The sequence below is a fragment of the Polypterus senegalus genome, chromosome 3, assembly GCF_016835505.1.
Source record: "Polypterus senegalus isolate Bchr_013 chromosome 3, ASM1683550v1, whole genome shotgun sequence".
In the NCBI taxonomy this organism is placed as follows: domain Eukaryota; kingdom Metazoa; phylum Chordata; class Cladistia; order Polypteriformes; family Polypteridae; genus Polypterus; species Polypterus senegalus.
Genome location: NC_053156.1, coordinates 64819989 through 64839068, shown reverse-complemented (window position 1 = coordinate 64839068; position 19080 = coordinate 64819989). Strand labels below are relative to the sequence as shown.

The 19080-nt window shown below is 37.9% G+C and overlaps 1 protein-coding gene across 2 annotated transcripts in view; it reads right to left on the bottom strand.

Moving 5' to 3' along the window:
• Positions 1 to 501: 501 nt before the first annotated feature.
• st6gal1 (ST6 beta-galactosamide alpha-2,6-sialyltranferase 1) overlaps positions 502 to 19080 on the bottom strand; it is a 115590-nt gene continuing 97011 nt past the window's right edge. For both annotated transcript variants that reach the window (XM_039747378.1, XM_039747379.1), the window contains one exon: positions 502 to 4954. In XM_039747378.1, the coding sequence (XP_039603312.1) occupies positions 4698 to 4954 (257 nt within the window). In that variant the 3' untranslated portion in view covers positions 502 to 4697. The remainder of the gene's footprint in view (positions 4955 to 19080) is intronic.

Here is a 19080-nt window from a genome sequence, read left to right as displayed (position 1 = left end):
TCTAACAGACAGTATTTGAATAGTTCCTGGATATGTGCCTGTATCTAAAATAGATTATATTTTCTTGAACCTCTATAATTCTCACTTCACAGTTCAATAATGTGCAATTGCTACTCTCACCCACTGACACTGATGATCTCCTCCACTTAAAAAACATGAGTAAAACTAAAAATACAATATAACATTCTCAGATCTGCTGCATTCAACTGAGAGTCATGATGGCCAGAGCTTATTCTGACCAAACTGAATGCAAGGACTGCCCACTCAAATACAGCTTATTTATAGATGCCAATCAACGTAAGCAGCGCAACTTTGTGGATGAAGGAGGAAACTGGAGTACTCAGAGCCAGTCCCATGCAGACATGAAGACAACATGCAAATTCTACACAGATGACAGGTCCAGGATTTGAACCCAGAGGGCTGGATCTGTGAGGCCACCCAAGAAACATAACACAAATTAATGAATCAATTTAAATTAAACATTGTTCCCAGACCATCAGCTAAATTACAAAAAAAATGGTTTATTTGATCAAAACACCTTAAAAAGACAATGCATATTTTTCTTTGCATGTAAACATGTAGCCTATGGTATTTTTTCATGTCATTAAAAAATAAAATTTTGTCAACCAGTTGAATACAACATTTTTATTATATGCTGAGGTGTGCAGGTGTTTCAGTTAAAGAAATTGCTCTGTGACACCACAGGCTTAATGCCATTCCTAAGAGGCAAACCAGTGGGTTACAAAAATGCACAGATACCTTGTATCATGGATATCATCAGGTTATCTCCAGTCTCCATTCAGATGGGACAACTCACATGCTGCAAGTGGCGTACTTGTGTGTGCAATTTCCAGGCTGGTGCTCTCTACCAGCTCCTGTTCCTATGTGCGCCACTAGATGGTTAATTTGAGTATTTCTCATCTCTGTAAACATGACCCATTAAATGAAATCACTAAATTTACAGTGTTTTGATTTATAAAGAAATAAAATGAAAACAATATACTAAAGAATATTAACTGTTTTACATTTATATATTTCAAAACAGTTTTCTTCATGTTTATAATACAGAAGTCCAGCTGATCCCCACATACAGTACAACATTCTTTCTTTGATTGTAATAAAACTAAATGCATTCATTGGCTGGCCACACCTCATGATAGGGGAGAAATAAATAAATAAATACACAAATAAATTAATTAAAACAAATAATCACAAGCTTCCAATAATCACCTTGGTGACTGCTGCAAATAACAAACAAGTTAAAATCTTATTTTCTTACAGTAAGAGAGCAGTAATGACAAATGTCAACATGTACCTGCTTTAACTTTGGGGATTATTCACACTGGCAAAGTCCAATCAAAGGCCATCCTCTGAGAAACTGGACCAGGCATGCCAGGATCATCGAGTTTAAATGTATGCACTTCGAGGTGAGATAGAATGTAATGCAAAACAGTGCAGTTAAAACATCACTTTTCTTTTTGAAATACATAGCATATAATACAGCACTGGCATAAGGTAATTACTAACAATCACGAGATAAGTCTCTTTGCATGGCACTAACTTTACACAGATACTGGTACATTTGGGGTACCAGCTGGTTTGCAGAATAAACACAATTCATCCTGATTGCATGTCAGTGTTAAATAACCCAAATGCAGACTGCACTAGCTGTGCAGTAATTGGATGAAGATGGAATGGCACCTGCACAGCAAACAATGTGGGAATGGAGCTAGGTGCATCAAGTGGCCTGAGGTTATACAGGCTTTAAAAAGTGGCAATGGAAGAAGATGAAAAGTAAGGATTTTCACAAGTGTTTAAGTATGGCACAAGGATAATGCAGTGCTAATTGAACTAACTCTCTGCTGATGTGGTGATATGCTAAGTCAGCTACAGTGACTGAACGAAAAGGGTGGGAACAATTCAAGTTTTATAGGCAACATATGGGTTAAAGCTAATAAAATATGAATGTCTTCTTGGCAATAAAATATTTGATGAGAGTGCAGCACTAACTGCATATAACATCAGTCGGGTTAAAATAGCGGTTTTGCTGACTAATTGCACATTATTAATCCAGGGTTGCATCCTAGTGACGTTATAGATTCTGGCCACCCATGATCCCAAATAACAACAAAGAAGAGTTGGGAATGTTATGTTAACTTGGAAGTAACATATGATGTTTGGTCACTGGCTAAAGAAGTATTACAACCTGGCATTGATGGTCAGTGCATAATGATAGTATCCAATAAACGCTCGGGGGCTGCGATGACACTTTTAATGAATAATGGGGATATCGCATGCTGGCTATAGCTAATAATACTGTGCAGGAAAAAATACAGCTTTGCTGTATGGTTAATGAGATGAATGAAATAGTGGTACATTTCAACAGTACTAAAAGGTTGGTGGAATGACCTGCAAACTGTAACAGACCATGCTTACTGACTGAGGGTGCAATGCTAGTAGCACTGAAGAATTCGGTTTATTCGGTGACACTGAATATCTAGCTAGAGATATGCCAGCTACATGCACACCCTTTAGGGTCAAAGAAAGCTATTCTGACAGAATGAGAAGATCTATGGAATGATACAGAGGGCACATTTTCAGCCTTACTTACAAGCTTTAAGTGCTACATGGATAAACCTGCAATGGGATGAACAGATTGCACAGAGTACAGTCATGTGACAAAGTGCCAAAACAGTGCCTACAGATAAAGGGCATATATTGTAATAAATGACACATAAAATTGATATGGTGTATTCATTCTCATAATCTAAATTAACAGAAATTCTGATTTGTTACATGAAAGAAGTAAGTACACCCTTACATTTATCACCACTTCAAATCCAGAAAAATAGAATTAAGTGTCCCGCATTAGATGCTGATAATTAAAACCACCTTTTGGAGTTCCTTAGAGTGTATGCAGGTGCGACTTGTCTTATTTTAACTGAAAACACCTATGGTCTAGTGTCCTTTTGCTTTTGATGTGTGTGATGTCATGATACTAAGATTAATAAAAGAGCTCCTTAAAACCCTCAGAAAGAAGTCTGTGAATGTCGTTAAGTCTGGAAAGAGATTATTTAAAATAAATCAATCTACTCTAAGGAAAAGTGGTATAGATTTAAAAAAACTGCTAATTTGCCCAGAACTGGCTGGCCAAGCAAATTCAGACCTAGGGCTGACTGTCCCATACTAAAAAATGCCTCCAGTATCCCCAAAATTTCATTGTAGGATCTGCAGGTAACTCCTACAAAAGCTGTGTTCAGAGTGCATGCATCTACAATTAGAAAGAGATATGTGTTAGGAAAAAGGCATTTGCTGTTTAAAAAAGAACACCACAGTTTGACTTTGAACATACTGTACAGGTTAACACCAGGCCTTCTTGAATAATCAAAGACAGTGTTATTTGGCCATAGCAGGAGAAGAACCACATACCAGCTGTGATACCACCATACTAGCAAGGTGGTGGAAATGTTGTGGTTTGAGATTGCTTTGTTCCATGCCATCATCAAGTCAACTCTGAATTCTGAACAATAACAAAGTGAAGCCACCTGTCCGAGGGCTGAAATTGAGCTGGAAATGGGCCTTATAACAGCATACTAATCTTAAGCACACTAGTAAATCCATCAAGGAATGGATCAAAAACAAGAAATGAAAAGCTCCTATTTAAATCTCATTGAAATATTGTGGGGAGATTGGGATAAGGAAGTGCATGCAAGAAAACTCACAAACATCTAGCACCTGATGGAATTTTGCATGGAGGAGTGGTAAAATATTTTGCAGACTCAATGTCACAGAATGGTGGGTCATTTATGCTAAAAGGGACAATACCAGTTTCTGATGCCAAGAGTGTACTTACTTTTTCCCCAGTAGAAATAAATTCCTTGTGTTTTTATTCAAATATATCACCTTCATGTGTAAAATCTAATGTTATCCTGTTCATATATGTCAATAATTTCAATGGAATGTACTCACTTTTTCAAATGACTATAGCTTGAAATGTCAGCTGGAAACAGAAAATCAGAAGTGATTTAAGGAAATAGCAGCTAGGTTATAATATCAATCCAATAGTGTATGTCAACATGCAGACAAGGTGGCCTTTGCTAAAAATCAGAGAGGACATTTTCATTAGCAGAAAGGCATAGACATTATATATAGACACGCAATCACATAACCAATTCTCACATTGCGCTGTGAAGCTTCTTCCCTCTATTTCTTCAGGAAATTGTAATTGGCATGGGCATTTACTAAGATGTTAACTGTTTTCCAGCTTAGATTCTGAAAAAATAAGTACAGTAATAACAAAATACTAAGCCAATAGCTTCAGCATTCTGAATAAGACATTTCCTTGGAGTCATAAATGGATTCAACCAAATATACCAGATGAAAGCATCCAAAATGTCCATATTTGGTGTATACAACGAAGTTACAAATAGGTAGGAAGCATTGTGCTACCTTTTAACGCTGCCCATTGCCATCGCCGAAAACCCACTGTTAAAGAACCTTGATAGAGTTTCACTTGGCCTGCATAGCTTCCACTCTGGACTAGGATAATAGTAATGATGTCTTCTTTCAATTGCACAGTATAGTGTCAGAATTTGCAATATATGATGCACAATAAGGATCAGAGCTTCAGTTGTAAATAACAGTGGTCTCAGTCTCTTTTCATTATTACAGTTTAGATAATCATCCTCTGAATGATTTTAGTGATGCCCTTTGCTGCAGTTGAGGGAACTAAAACCTGGTAAAGTGACTCGCCCATAGTTGTAGATCTCCTCATCTGTGCCCTGATTCATCCTCTTCACCAAGTTTTTCTCGTACAGTAGTGGGTGGTAGGCACCCATGGTACAGGCAGAGTCAAAAAAGTGCTGGTAATAATGACAGAGTTCAGTCTTTCGTTTTGATGGAAGGTATTCGTAAAGATGCACCTCATCACACAGGTCCATCATCAACACAGTACCTTCAGTATTGAAAATAGAAAAAATGTTGGGATCATTATTCATTTAAGCAAACAAGAACAAAATGCATGTACAGACCTAATATTGAGTTTTGGCATAAGAATTGACAATATTTACAACTAAGTCCTGGCTTCAGTTTTGACAGAATAGACCTGTCTACTTCAGCTATGAGACAAAAGTCATACAATTGCTGCACTGTTACAGAGAGAGAATCCAGACTTTTTTTTTTTAATTAAGAAAATAAGACAAGTGACAAAGAAGAGGAGACCATTCAGTCTGTGATGTCCCTAGAAGGACACAGGCTCCCTATTATGGCCATAAACTGTACCTGAAAAATAATAGAAATTAAAAATAAGTGCTTAAAGCTGTCAACCATATTTTCAGATTGACTTAAACGTTAATGGTAGAAATAATGCCAGTTTTATGTATTACTTATCAACAGAAACAACTGATTTGGTCATGAAACACATTCAGTAATGAACGCTACCAGCATATTAGGAATATCTAAAATTAACATTCATTTTTATATAAAATATAGGGCTTATTTGTGAGTATCACAAACGATTATTTTCTGTTTACTTTCCAAACCTTTCACTGTAGTAAATTCTCCTATTAAATTTTCATAATCTAAATGTTCCTCTAATTTAATTTGTATGGAAATCATAGGCAATCCATTCAGTCTTTCATGAGAATTAGGCAGTGTTAAATAGTTGTTTTTTTTAATCCATTTCAACTTTACCCCTCTGATGCTACGGTAACTGTAACTTTAATAATAAACTCGCAATTGTTATTTCTGAATTAGGGAACTATACAATAAACACACACACAAGCCAAGCAAAAGAAAACTATTTATTTATATACACTGGAATTTTTAGGTGATTTTTCCTATTCTATTTTTAACTTAATTTTCTCCCGACTAGTCACTAAAACTCTCTGTTAGACACTTTTATTAAATTATGGCTGTGATATATTCTTCAAATTGTCCACTTTAAAAATTAACAAAGACTAATTGACCCATCAACATTCTCAATATTTGTATTTTTAGAATGGTCAACATTTCTGTGTATTCACATTTTCCTTGTTAAAGTTATGACTTGTGGTGAATGGGTCATTTTTTGTTCCGTGACTCTTTCATCAATCATTGACTTAAAGATCTGTAGGAATGAGCAGCTACAAATAAGGACCTAAGTTCATACATCTCATTAGAGATCAGGCTAATAAAACATAAGGTAAGTTGACAATAAAGAAGAAAACAACAAAAACACCAGTTAACAGTATCCCATCATTCATTTACATTTTTAGCAAGTCGAACCTATTCAATAGATGTTTTTAATGATCACAGAGTGCCTAAAAATTAATTCAGCACCCTCACAATGCGAATAAAGAGATGAGACACTTTAGTTTTTGATAATTATTCTTCTGAATTTTCTCTACTCAGAAATTACTAAATATAAAACATTTTCCTCAGGTAGGTTTTATTCATGGGTGTTATTTTAAACTGTGACCTCACTCACTCAAGATAATTGCACTTCAAAGGAGAACTCACTTTAAGCATCTTTTAAAGGTCCTGTGGGATATCAAGTTTAGCATTTTTCAGGTTAAAGTTATTTCTTCACAATTGTGAAATGCAAGCCAGCTCTTGAATTTTATAATGGAACTTGTGATTACTGGGGTCTGTTGTGAAAAATGTAAACCAACTACACTGTTCACCAAACTATATTCTTCTTATTATGCTATGGCTTGTAATAACAGACTGATGCACACTTAAATAAAGTGATTATTTTTTCCTAAACAGTGCCTACTTTTTGCCTATCAGGAGAGACTTCACCTGAAACATATGCGTCTGCTGGTAGAACCTTGGCTGGACCCCCTTCAGTTTGCTTATCGGCCCCGTATCGGTGTGGAGGACGCCATCATCTATCTGCTGAACCAGGCTTATTCTCATTTGGACATTGCTGGGAACACTGTGAGGGTCATGTTTTTTGACTTCTCCAGTGCTTTTAACACAATCAGACCATCACTGCTGGGAAATAAGCTTACGGAAATGCAGGTGGGCGCCCATTGGTAGCCTGGATTACGGACTATTTAACCAATCGACCACAGCATGTCCGGCTGAAGAGCTGCTGCTCAGATAGCATCCTGAGCAGCACGGGGGCGCGCAGGGAACTGTCCTATCACCCTTCCTCTTCACCCTCTATACGTCTGACTTCAGGTACAGGTCTCAGTCATGTCATCTGCAGAAATTCTCTGATGACTCTGCCATTGTGGCCTGTATCAGGGAAGGACAGGAGGATGAATACAAGAGGGTGGTGGACAGCTTTGTGGAGTGGTGTGAGCTAAATTTTTTACAGATAAACATCACAAAGACAAAGGAACTGGTTGTGGACTTTAGAAAACAGGCTCCTTTTCCCACCCCTGTCACCATCAGAGGAACTGATGTTGAGGTGGTTGAGGACTACAGGTACCTGGGGGTACACATTGACTGTAAACTAGACTGGTCCAAGAACACCAACACGGTTTTCAAGAAAGGGCAGAGCCGACTTTACCTATTGAGGAGTCTCAGGTCTTTCAATGTCTGTAGGAAGATGCTGACTATGTTCTATCACTCTGTGGTAGAGAGTGTGGTGTTTTTTGCAGCTGTGTGTTGGGGCAGTGGGCTGAAGACAGCCGAGGTCAACAGGCTGAACAAACTGATTAAAAAGGCTGGTTCTGTTCTGGGTGTCAGACTGGAGAACCTGGCGGAGGTGTCTGAGAGGAGAATGCTGAAAAAGATTCTCGGTATCATGGACAACCCCTCTCACCCCATGCATGCCTCCTTGATGGGTCATCGGAGCACGCATAGCAAAAGACTCATTGCCTCCAAGTGTAGAACCGAACGCCACAGGAAATCTTTTCTACCTGTGGCAATAAGACTGTATAATTCTTCCTCATTCTGTAGGTGATCCTTCCCATCATCACATGCACCACTTGCACTAATAATCTGTAATTTATTATATCCGTTATAGTTTTTTGTTATAGTTGTTTGTTGCTTTGCATAAAAGGAGTTATATAGTTATAATACAAACTATTAGTTATAGTTATAGTTATTTGATATTTTGTTGAGTTATGTTGTTATTGTTTATTTAGTTATTCTGTTTGCACTATTACTACTGATCTTCTTAACTCTTTATTACCTTATCTTTATTCCTCTTGTTGCACTGAGCATGTATATGACAAAAGAATTTCCCTTGGGATAAATAAAGTTCTTATCTATATATCTATCTATCTATTATATTCTGTGTTGTTATTCTATGCTGACAGAGTGACATTAATGCCAAGTGACAGTGTGGTAAAAAGACTACATATACATTTCATTAAGCTTTGTACAAATAACACTAAATCCACCTGCATTGTTTTTTCCATAGAATGTCATGCACGTGCAAGACGCCGATCAGGCACAAGGAGGTGTAGGAGCAAATAAGGTAGTAAAGTTTTATTTATTTGTTTATTTTAGATTAAACAGTCCTTAGCGGTCTAGAGGTAGAACAGTTAAGTGGGCGACAGCATAAGTTCATTAATACGGGGGAACACAAACAGTGCAAGTGGAGAGCTTATAAGTAAGAAGAGCGCAAAGTTAGGAGAAGAGACAGAGAAAAGTAAAGTTAACCTCATAGAAAGACAACTAGCAGGCAGCTGAGAGGGAGAACAGTACATAAGCTTAAGAGGAAAAGGTGTAAAATATCTGTAGCAGATCTTAGTGTTACCATTTAAGTTAAGGAGGAGCCGAAAGAAGAAGAAATTTAATTTTAAGAAAAAAAAAAGTTAAGGCAGTTTACTAATCCCAAATCAAATTTTAATAATGAGACCAGTGCAATGCAAGTCCTGTTGGATGTTGGACTTTTTAGATGATGGTTTGGAAGAGCCAGTTGTCTATGAGGGCTACATCTGCAAGAGATGCCAGCTGATCCAGCACCTCGAGCTCAGGGTCGCTGAACTGGAGGAGGAGTTGGCTGACCTGTGTTGTAATACAGAATTGGCGGACTTGGCCCAGGTGTCCTTTAGAGAATCATTAGGGTGATTGAAGCGCAGGTGTGCTCCAGAGACAGACAGTCTCGCACGGTGTTTTGCCTTATGGAAGCACAGGTTGGAGAACTCCCTGGAAGGGTGGATAGGCTCTTGGCTAGAGAGGGGGTGTTGGAACAAATGACATACATAAGGGTAGTCTGTCAGTTCTGCGATCCAAATTCAAAGAGTTAGGTGGCAAGATGAGGAGCAGAACTGACAAGGTAGTCTTCTCCGAAGTTCTGCCCGTGCCACGCGCCAGTCCAGGCAAGACTGAGGAGATTAGAAGGCTTAACGCGAGGCTCAAATCTTGGTGCAGGGTAGAAAAGTATAGGTTTATGGGGCATTGGGACTCCTTTTGGAACAGATGGGACCTGCTCCACCGTGACGGGTTACATCTGAAACGGAGGGGCACCAATGTTTTGGGGAGGCGTATGTGTAGGCTAGTTGAGGATTGTTTAAACTAGGGAATGGGGGGGCAGGGAGTTTAGGACAGGCCAGGTTTAGATCTATACATGGAAGAACAAACAATGGTGTAGAAATAAAAATGCATAGTAATATAAATTCTAAGCAAACATTTAAATGTAGAAGGAGTAACACATTAAAAATAGCTTGCCTTAATGCTAGAAGTGTCAAAAATAAGGTAAGTGAGTTGCAGTTGTATGTAGCAGAGCATAATTATGATATTATAGCAATAACGGAAACCTGGCTAAATAACAAACATGGGGATGACATAGAGGGATACACATTTTTTAGGAAGGATAGACAGAACAGAAAAGGAGGTGGGGTTGCTGTTTATGCCAAACAGGATTTAAATGTAAGTCATCTTCAGTTGGATGATGAGCCCCATCTTAGTGAGGACATGTCCCATTTCTGTCCCCCCAGGCCATTGAACCTTACTCTTATTCGATGTTAATGTTGATTTATTTTGTTTTATAATTGTGTCTTTCATTTTTCTATTCTTTAATATGTAAAGCACTTTGAGCTACTGTTTGTATGAAAATGTGCTATATAAATAAATGTTGTTGTTGTTGTTGATGTGGCTTCATCTGGAAAATATTAGGGAAAGAGGTTTTATTTTAGGAGTGTGTTTATAGACCACCCAATTCAGACAGTAATTTCAACACACATCTTTTTAGTAATATCAAAAATCAAAAAAGTTTACAGGGAGATATTATAGTCATGGGGGACTTTAATTATCCAAATATTAACTGGGATAATCTTGCAGATTGAGGAGCACAAGAGCAGGAGTTTTTAGAAGTAATCAGTGACTGTTTTTTAACACAGCATGCTAAAGCACCAACACAAGGTATTTTGTAATAATCAGGATAGAATTGAGAGTGTAGAGGTGATTGAACCACTAGGGCCAAGTGACCATAATATAATACAATTCTAAGTATTTCGTAAGAGTGCAGATGCAAAGACTAAAATTGTTAAGTTGAACTTTGGTAGGGCTAATTTTGGGCAGATGCGACAATGTCTAAGTAGGATAGACTGGGATAAGCTTTTAAGTGTGGAGGCAGTCGAGGAGCAGTGGAACAGGTTTAAAAATGTTTTACATGTAATGCAGGACAGATACATACCTAAACTTGGAATTAATAGGAAATAAAAAAAACTCCACGGTGGATTAATAAAGATTTAAAAAATAAGTTGCAAAGGAAAAAACTGCTTTAAAAGGCATATCAGACTAATGACTGCAAAGTGAATCATAAAGTGTATGAGAACATGAGGGCAACCATTACGAAGGATATCAGGGAGGCTTAAAAGACAGTTGGAGAGGAATATAGCAAATAACGTGAAAGAAGACCCTAAGAGATTCTAGAGCAGTCAAGGGGGAGGTCAAGTGCATCAGAAATAGTAAAGGGGAATTAAAAGATACAGACAATGAAATAGTGGATGCCCTAAACTTACATTTTTCTGAGATGTTTACAAGTGAGCAAGTGGATAACCTCCCAGAGGTAAACGCGACTACTAAGGAGGTACTGAGGGATTTGGAATTGTAGAGGGAGAAGTGCTGCTCAGATTAAATAAATTGAAATCAAACAAATCACCAGTACCAGATAATGTTGATCCTCGTGTTCTTAAGGAAGCTAGTGAGTACATATATAAATCCTTGACACAAATTTTTAGGAAATCACTGCATACTGGAGAGATTCCGAAGGACTGGAAAATGGTAAATATCATCCCATTATATAAAAAAGGGTCACAGGACAGATCCAAACAACTGTATTCCAGTAAGCTTAACATGCATCACAGGAAAATTAATAGAAGGAATTATTAAGGACTAGACATTAAGCCTGTTACAATAATGGGTGCTAGAACAGTAGTGCATAAACATTAGTAGGAACAGTCTATATTAAACGGCAAGGGACCTTGACCTCATTCTGTTTCTTGTCTTAATTTTTGTTGTCATAAAATATTTTTGCAAGAAGCCTAAAGTGAAATAATAATAAAAATAAAATAGAAATGTATATGACAACACAGTAAGTATAATTAATATTGTCTTAGTGTAAAACTTTGTAACAATCTGTAAGACACAATATCTGAAGAAGATATTTAGGAAAAATTTTCTATTTTTTTACCTCATGAAATGTTTCTATAAAATTTAATTACAGGCAACATTTCTTGTAAATATTCTGTCAGAGTTTGGCAACAGTTTGCCTTGATTAGGACCATCTACTGTACAACCTTGACAACAACATCTGGAAAACTTCTAACTCTTGATAATGCAATATATAACTGACTTTGGCTGAATTTTTGTTCAGGCAAGTAAATGCCACATTTTTTTAAGGTTTGCTCTTCTGAGTCTCTCTTTTAGCGTTTTTCTAACGGTCATTTTGTTTTTCTTCAATTAATCTATTTGCTCGTATTATTCTTTACCTTTCAGCCTTTCTTTTGTTGATGTTTACTTGTTGAGCTGACCGTTCTTCCAGGAGATGTTGCTTATATTGGATTTGATTGACCATGTCTTTTGTCGTACTTGACGTGTCCTTTTTTTTGGGTAGCATGTTATTAGTAGATACGTCTGTAATATTTTCTCTTACAGTAATACTGGTTTGTATGTGGATGTAATATGAGTCACTGTATTATTTGTCTTTAATTTTCTCTCGCAGTAATGCTGGCTTGTATTTCCGTAAAATGCCTGTAATTTTCTCTGACAGTAATACTGGCTTTGTTGTCCGTAATATGACTTTAATTTTCTGTCACAACATTGGCCAATCAGCAGAGTGTCCCCAGCAACTGATTTAATATGTGGCGTGTAGCTGATAATTGTGCCCGTGGCGTCTTCCCAGCAAGTACTGTTTAGTTCCCCAGCAAGTATTTTAATCTGTGCTGGTGTGCAGCTGATTATTGTATGTGTGATGTCTCCCTAGCAACGGATTTTGTGTGCGTGGCCGTGACTACCCAATCAGCACTCTCCCCAGCAATGTTGTCCTTTATTTCTTATCATGCTCGGCTGTGGCAAGTCCATTCACTGTGTGCCCAGCTTCCAGTGTGTGTGCATCCACGGTGCCGTGAGCATGGGCGGGGCACGGCATGATGCACGGCGCGGACTGCGCATGCGCACTACACCAGAAGACACACACACACAGACACTTGGACGCACACAGAGGTTTTATTAAAGAGGATAAGATTGAGCAACAGATGGCAAGGACAGGAGTTATTGTGAACAGTCAGCATGGGTTCAGAAGAGGGAGGTCATGTTTTACTAAAATGCTGGAATTCTATGACGAGGCAACAAAAGGATATGATCAAAGTGGAGCATATGATATTATTTATCTGGACTTTCAGAAAGCATTTGATAAGGTGCCACATGAGAGGTTGCGTATCAAATTAAAAAAAGTGGGAGTTCAGGGTGATGTTTTTAGATAGGTGCAGAATTGGCTCAGACACAGGAAGCAGAGGGTGATGGTGTGAGGAACCTCATCAGAACTGGCCGATGTTAAGAGTGGTGTTCCACAGGGGTCAGTGCTAGGGCTGATGCTATTTTTAATATATATAAATGATTTAGATAGAAATATAAGTAACAAGTTTGCAGATGATACCAAGATAGATGGATTAGCAGATAATTTGGAATCCGTTGTATCATTACAGAAGGACATGGATAGCATACAGGCCTGGGCAGATTTGTGGCAGATGAAATTTAATGTCAGTAAATGTAAAGTATTAAACATAGGAAGTAAAAATGTTAGGTTTAAATACACTACGGGCGGTAGGAAAATCAAGAGTACAGTGATCCCTCGCTATATCGCGCTTCGACTTTCGCGGCTTCACTCCATCGCGGATTATTAATGTAAGCATATCTAAATATACATCACGGATTTTTCGCTGGTTCGCGGATTTCTGCGGACAATGGGTCTTTTAATTCATGGTACATGCTTCCTCAGCTGGTTTGCCCAGTTGATTTCATACAAGGGACACTACTGGCGGATGGCTGAGAAGCTACCCAATCAGAGCACGTATTACGTATTAAATAAAACTCCTCAATGATATGCTTTCCGCGCAGTGCTTTGCATACTTGAAAGCACTTATTGATTTTTGATTGTTTGCTTTTATCTGTCTCTCTCACTCTCTCTGACATTCTCTGCTCCTGATGGAGGGGGTGTGAGCAGAGGGGCTGTTCACACACTGGCCTAGAGGATACGGACGCTCCTCTAAAAATGCTGAAAGACTACCTTCACATTGCTCCCTTCCTTGCAGCTGCTTTGTCCGGTGGTTCTTGGCATACTTAAAAGCCCAAACAGCCCTATTGATTTTTGATTGTTTGCTTTTCTCTCTCTCTTGCTCTCTCTCTGACATTCTCAGCTCTTGACATGCACTCCTTAGAAGAGGAAGATATGTTTGCATTCTTTTATTTGTGAGACGGAACTGTCATCTCTGTCTTGTCATGGAGCACAGTTTAAACTTTTGACTAAAGGGTGTTATTTCATGTCTAGAGAGCTCTAATAATGTTAAAAAACGTATTTAGAAGGTTGTAAACAGGTTTTCTATGCTCTAACTGTGAAAATATTTGATTTATAAATAAATAATCCTACTTCTCGGAAATTAATTTATTGCAGTAGAGTCTGGAACAGATTAACCGCGATAAACGAGGGTTTACTGTACACCTTATGAGAAGGATTTAGGAGTCATAGTGGACTCTAAGCTATCGACTTGCAGACAGTGTTCAGAAGTCATTAAGAAGGCTAACAGAGTGTTAGGTTATATAAAACGATGTGTGGAGTACAAGTTCAAGGAGGTTATGCTTAACTTTTATTATGCACTGGTGAGGCCTCATCTGGAGAACTATGTGCAGTTTTGGTCTCCAGCCTACAAAAAGGACATAGCAGCGCTAGAAAAGGTCCAGTGAAGAGCGACTAGGCTGATTCCAGGGCTACAGGGGTTGAATTATGAGGAAAGATTAAAAGAGCTGAGCCTTTACAGTTTAAACAAAAGAAGATTAAGAGGTGACATGATTGAAGTGCTTAAAATTATGAAGGGAATAATTACAGTGGATCGAGACTTGTATTTTAAAATGAATTCATCAAGAACACGGGGACACAGTTGGAAACTTGTTAAGGGTAAATTTCGCACAAACATTAGTAAGTTTTTCTTTACATAAAGAATTATAGACACTTGGAATAACCTACCAAGTAGTGTGGTAGACAGTAAGACGTTAGGGACTTTCAAAACTCGACTCGATGTTTTTTTGGAAGAAATAAGTGGATAGGATTGGCGAGCTTTGCTGGGCTGAATGGCCTGTTCTTGTCTAGAGTGTTCTAATGTTGACATCTGTACCAAACATACTAAATTTCAATATGATTAAACAAGGGTGAAATGGTATTTTTAAATTGGCCCTAGTGCAGGGGTGGGCAAAGTCATTCCTGGAGTGCCACAGTGGCTGCAGGTTTTTGTTCCAACCCAGTTGCTTAATTAAAAAAAAATCCTTGTCAATTATTTAATTTCAGGACTCGTTAGTGCATTAGCTCTGCCATGTCAGGTCATTCTCATATACTAGATATTTTTTCCTTTCTAAGGATATCATCCAAATGATTTGAATCCTAAAACAGATGAGTAATTCTCAGTCATTCACTTTTTTCTCTTTATTTTCTTCCCAAGTATTTAATTAAACCAAATACTGCACGATAAACATACGCAGGTGTAAATGGAAACAAGCTTAATGGAGAAATGCGGAATTTCTTTTGTCATTTGCATCTGATTGCTAATTAAGCACTTTGAGCTACATTTTTTTGTATGAAAATGTGCTATATAAATAAATGTTGTTGTTGTTGTAAGGGGTGATTAAAAACAAAGACTACAGCTGTTTAAGACTAAAATAAGCAATAAGGGTTCAAAATCTAAACGAGTGAGACAACTAAAATGAAGCAGAAGTGTTACTTGAGCAACAAGGGCTTCTTATGAAGCAACTGGGTTGGTACAAAAACCCGCAGCCACTGCGGCCCTCCAGGAATGACTTTGCCCATCCCTGCCCTAGTGGATCTGTGTGTGTGAGTGTGTATATGTTTTCCCTATGCTGGATTGACGCCCTGTTCAGGGATTGTTCCTACCTTGCACCTGATGCTTGCTGAGGCAGGCTCCAGATGCCCCACGATCATGCCCTGGATGAGCAGGCTATTAAGATGGATTTATGGACGTCTATAGTAGATGTCTATACAGTTCTCGCCAACTGATTACATGCTATGCATGTGCTTAATACTTTGTCAAATGAAGCATGTGCACTATCTATGCAGCAGCAGCAGGCAATTTCTTTGTGATGTAACAGAATAAGCCTCTGTACTGTACAGTAAAAATATATATAAGCTGTTTGTGTGACTTTTTCAGTTATTATTGTCTAGTTCTAATGGGGACCCCAGTACTCAAAACCTATATTATAAAACATAACAGCGAGCTAGTTATTTTTAAAAGTTTATAAAATATGCTTCACTTTAAATCACAAATTGTGTGTCAAATGAATAAATAGCTTGATTGTGAAAAAAATTATTCCAATTTGATAAAAACCAAACCTATCTTTTAAAGACAGAAATGTTTTAGAGAATTTTAAAGATACCCATAAAAGAGAAGTAAAGTGGAGCAGCACCTTATGTCACCCTGGGAGGCTGCCCCAGTTTCCCTACCCAAGGGGAGGGCCTAAATGTTTAGCTAATAGATAAACTTCCCCATATGTTATCTACATTTTTAAATGTTGTCAAAGTTTCCAGTTCCCGTACATGACTTGGTAGCTTGTTTCAGTTTTTAGAAACAGTTTGTGTGAGGAAGTGTTTCCGGATTTTCACGTAAATGCACAACTACTTTACTTCCATTAGTGCCTTTCAGAACTGTATTTGAATGTCACCAATAAAGTTAATAAACTATTATTTCCATTTAGAATTATAAGAACACTAGGGCAGACACAAACCTAGATTTTGGCCACGTATTCCTTTTTCTCAGCATCTCATAGTGAGCACATCAACAACATTAATAATTTATTTCTTCTATAGCCAAAAAGTGCACAAGGAATATCTCAATATCTTTATTGGGCCCTGTTATTTGACAAGCCTTGACTCCCTAACAAGATAAAAAATGTCCCCAAAATCAAAGACCCTTGTAGAGAAAAAACAATCGGGAGTGGTCTCTCCTGGATGTTCTCGTATACTCAGATATGGGTAGGGACATTTGAGAAGTAAACCACAAGACAATAATTATATTTTTATATACAGTGGTGTGAAAAACTATTTTCCCCCTTCCTGATTTCTTATTCTTTTGCATGTTTGTCACACAAAATGTTTCTGATCATCAAACACATTTAACCATTAGTCAAATATAACACAAGTAAAAACAAAATGCAGTTATTAAATGATGGTTTTATTATTTAGGGAGAAAAAAAATCCAAAAATACATGGCCCTGTGTGAAAAAGTAATTGCCCCCTGAACCTAATAACTGGTTGGGCAACCCTTAGCAGCAATAACTGCAATCAAGCGTTTGCGATAATTTGCAATGAGTCTTTTACAGCGCTCTGGAGGAATTTTGGCCCACTCATCTTTGCAGAATTGTTGTAATTCAGCTTTATTTGAGGGTTTTCTAGCATGAACCGCCTTTTTAAGGTCATGCCATAGCATCTCAGTTGGATTCAGGTCAGGACTTTGACTAGGCCACTCCAAAGTCTTCATTTTGTTTTTCTTCAGCCATTCAGAGGTGGATTTGCTGGTGTGTTTTGGGTCATTGTCCTGTTGCAGCACCTAAGATCGCTTCAGCTTGAGTTGACGAACAGATGGCCGGACATTCTCCTTCAGGAATTTTTGGTAGACAGTAGAATTCATGATTCCATCTATCACAGCAAGCATTCCAGGTCCTGAAGCAGCAAAACAACCCCAGATCATCACACTACCACCACCATATTTTACTGTTGGTATGATGTTCTTTTTCTGAAATGCTGTGTTCCTTTTACGCCAGATGTAACGGGACATTTGCCTTCCAAAAAGTTCAACTTTTGTCTCATCTGTCCATAAGGTATTTTCCCAAAAGTCTTGGCAATCATTGAGATGTTTCTTAGCAAAATTGAGACGAGCCCTAATGTTCTTTTTGCTTAACAGTGGTTTGCGTCTTGGAAATCTGCCATGCAGGCCGTTTTTGCCCAGTCTCTTTCTTATGGTGGAGTCGTGAACACTGACCTTAATTGAGGCAAGTGAGGCCTGCAGTTCTTTAGACGTTGTCCTGGGGTCTTTTGTGACCTCTCGGATGAGTCGTCTCTGCGCTCTTGGGGTAATTTTGGTCGGCCGGCCACTCCTGGGAAGGTTCACCACTGTTCCATGTTTTTGCCATTTGTGTATAATGGCTCTCACTGTGGTTCGCTGGAGTCCCAAAGCTTTAGAAATGGCTTTATAACCTTTACCAGACTGATAGATCTCAATTACTTCTGTTCTCATTTGTTCCTGAATTTCTTTGGATCTTGGCATGATGTCTAGCTTTTGAGGTGCTTTTGGTCTACTTCTCTGTGTCAGGCAGCTCCTATTTAAGTGATTTCTTGATTGAAACAGGTGTGGCAGTAATCAGGCCTGGGGGTGGCTACGGAAATTGAACTCAGGTGTGATACACCACAGTTAGGTTATTTTTAACAAGGGGCAATTACTTTTCACACAGGGCCATGTAGGTTTGGATTTTTTTTCTCCCTAAATAATAAAAACCATCATTTAAAAACAGCATTTTGTGTTTACTTGTGTTATATTTGACTAATGGTTAAATATGTTTGATGATCAGAAACATTTTGTGTGACAAACATGTAAAAGAATAAGAAATCAGGAAGGGGGCAAATAGTTTTTCACACCACTGTATATAAAAATATAATTATTGTCTTGTGGTTTACTTCTCAAATGTCCCTACCCATATCTGAGTAATGTGCATTAAAGAACCTTCAACAACAAATCAAATCAAATGAATAATACATTGAACAATTAGTATAGTAAAACAAAAAAGTAAATATATGAATAAATCGGACACTGCAGCTACATGAATAAAAGGTAAAGTTCCACTCTTGGTTATAGCCTAAAAGTTGACAGGAATCTACGTTGGTACTTAATACTTGTATGCAAAATTTGGTTACCCTAGGTGAAAGTGTACTCAAGTTATTGTGTTTACATACACATACACAAGTAAAATTTTTGGACAATTACAATACTTTCCCAATACTTCATACAGTATATGAGAAAGTAAAACATGAAAGAAATCTTGAGAAGAGTAATCCAGATATTCCTTTTCAATTAGGTTGGGCGTGCAATGGTTGTCAAAAAATGGGGTAAGTACAATACACACAAAACAGAACATAATCACCAATCTAACATTTGAAAGTCATGATGATCAACCAACCATTCATATAAGGATATAAAACCAATATTGGCATATCAGCAGAATCTGGAGTATTTGATGATCTCCTCATTTGTTAGCATACATTTCTCTGTTGTTCTTGCATTCTGTATCATGAAGTATGTGTGGCATGTTGATGAGCCATAGTATTAGAGAGCTGCTCAATGACTTTATATTACGGCTTACCTCTCATCATTGTTCATCACCGAAGTGCCCCCCTGTGTTTGATTTGATGCTCAGGATATGTTG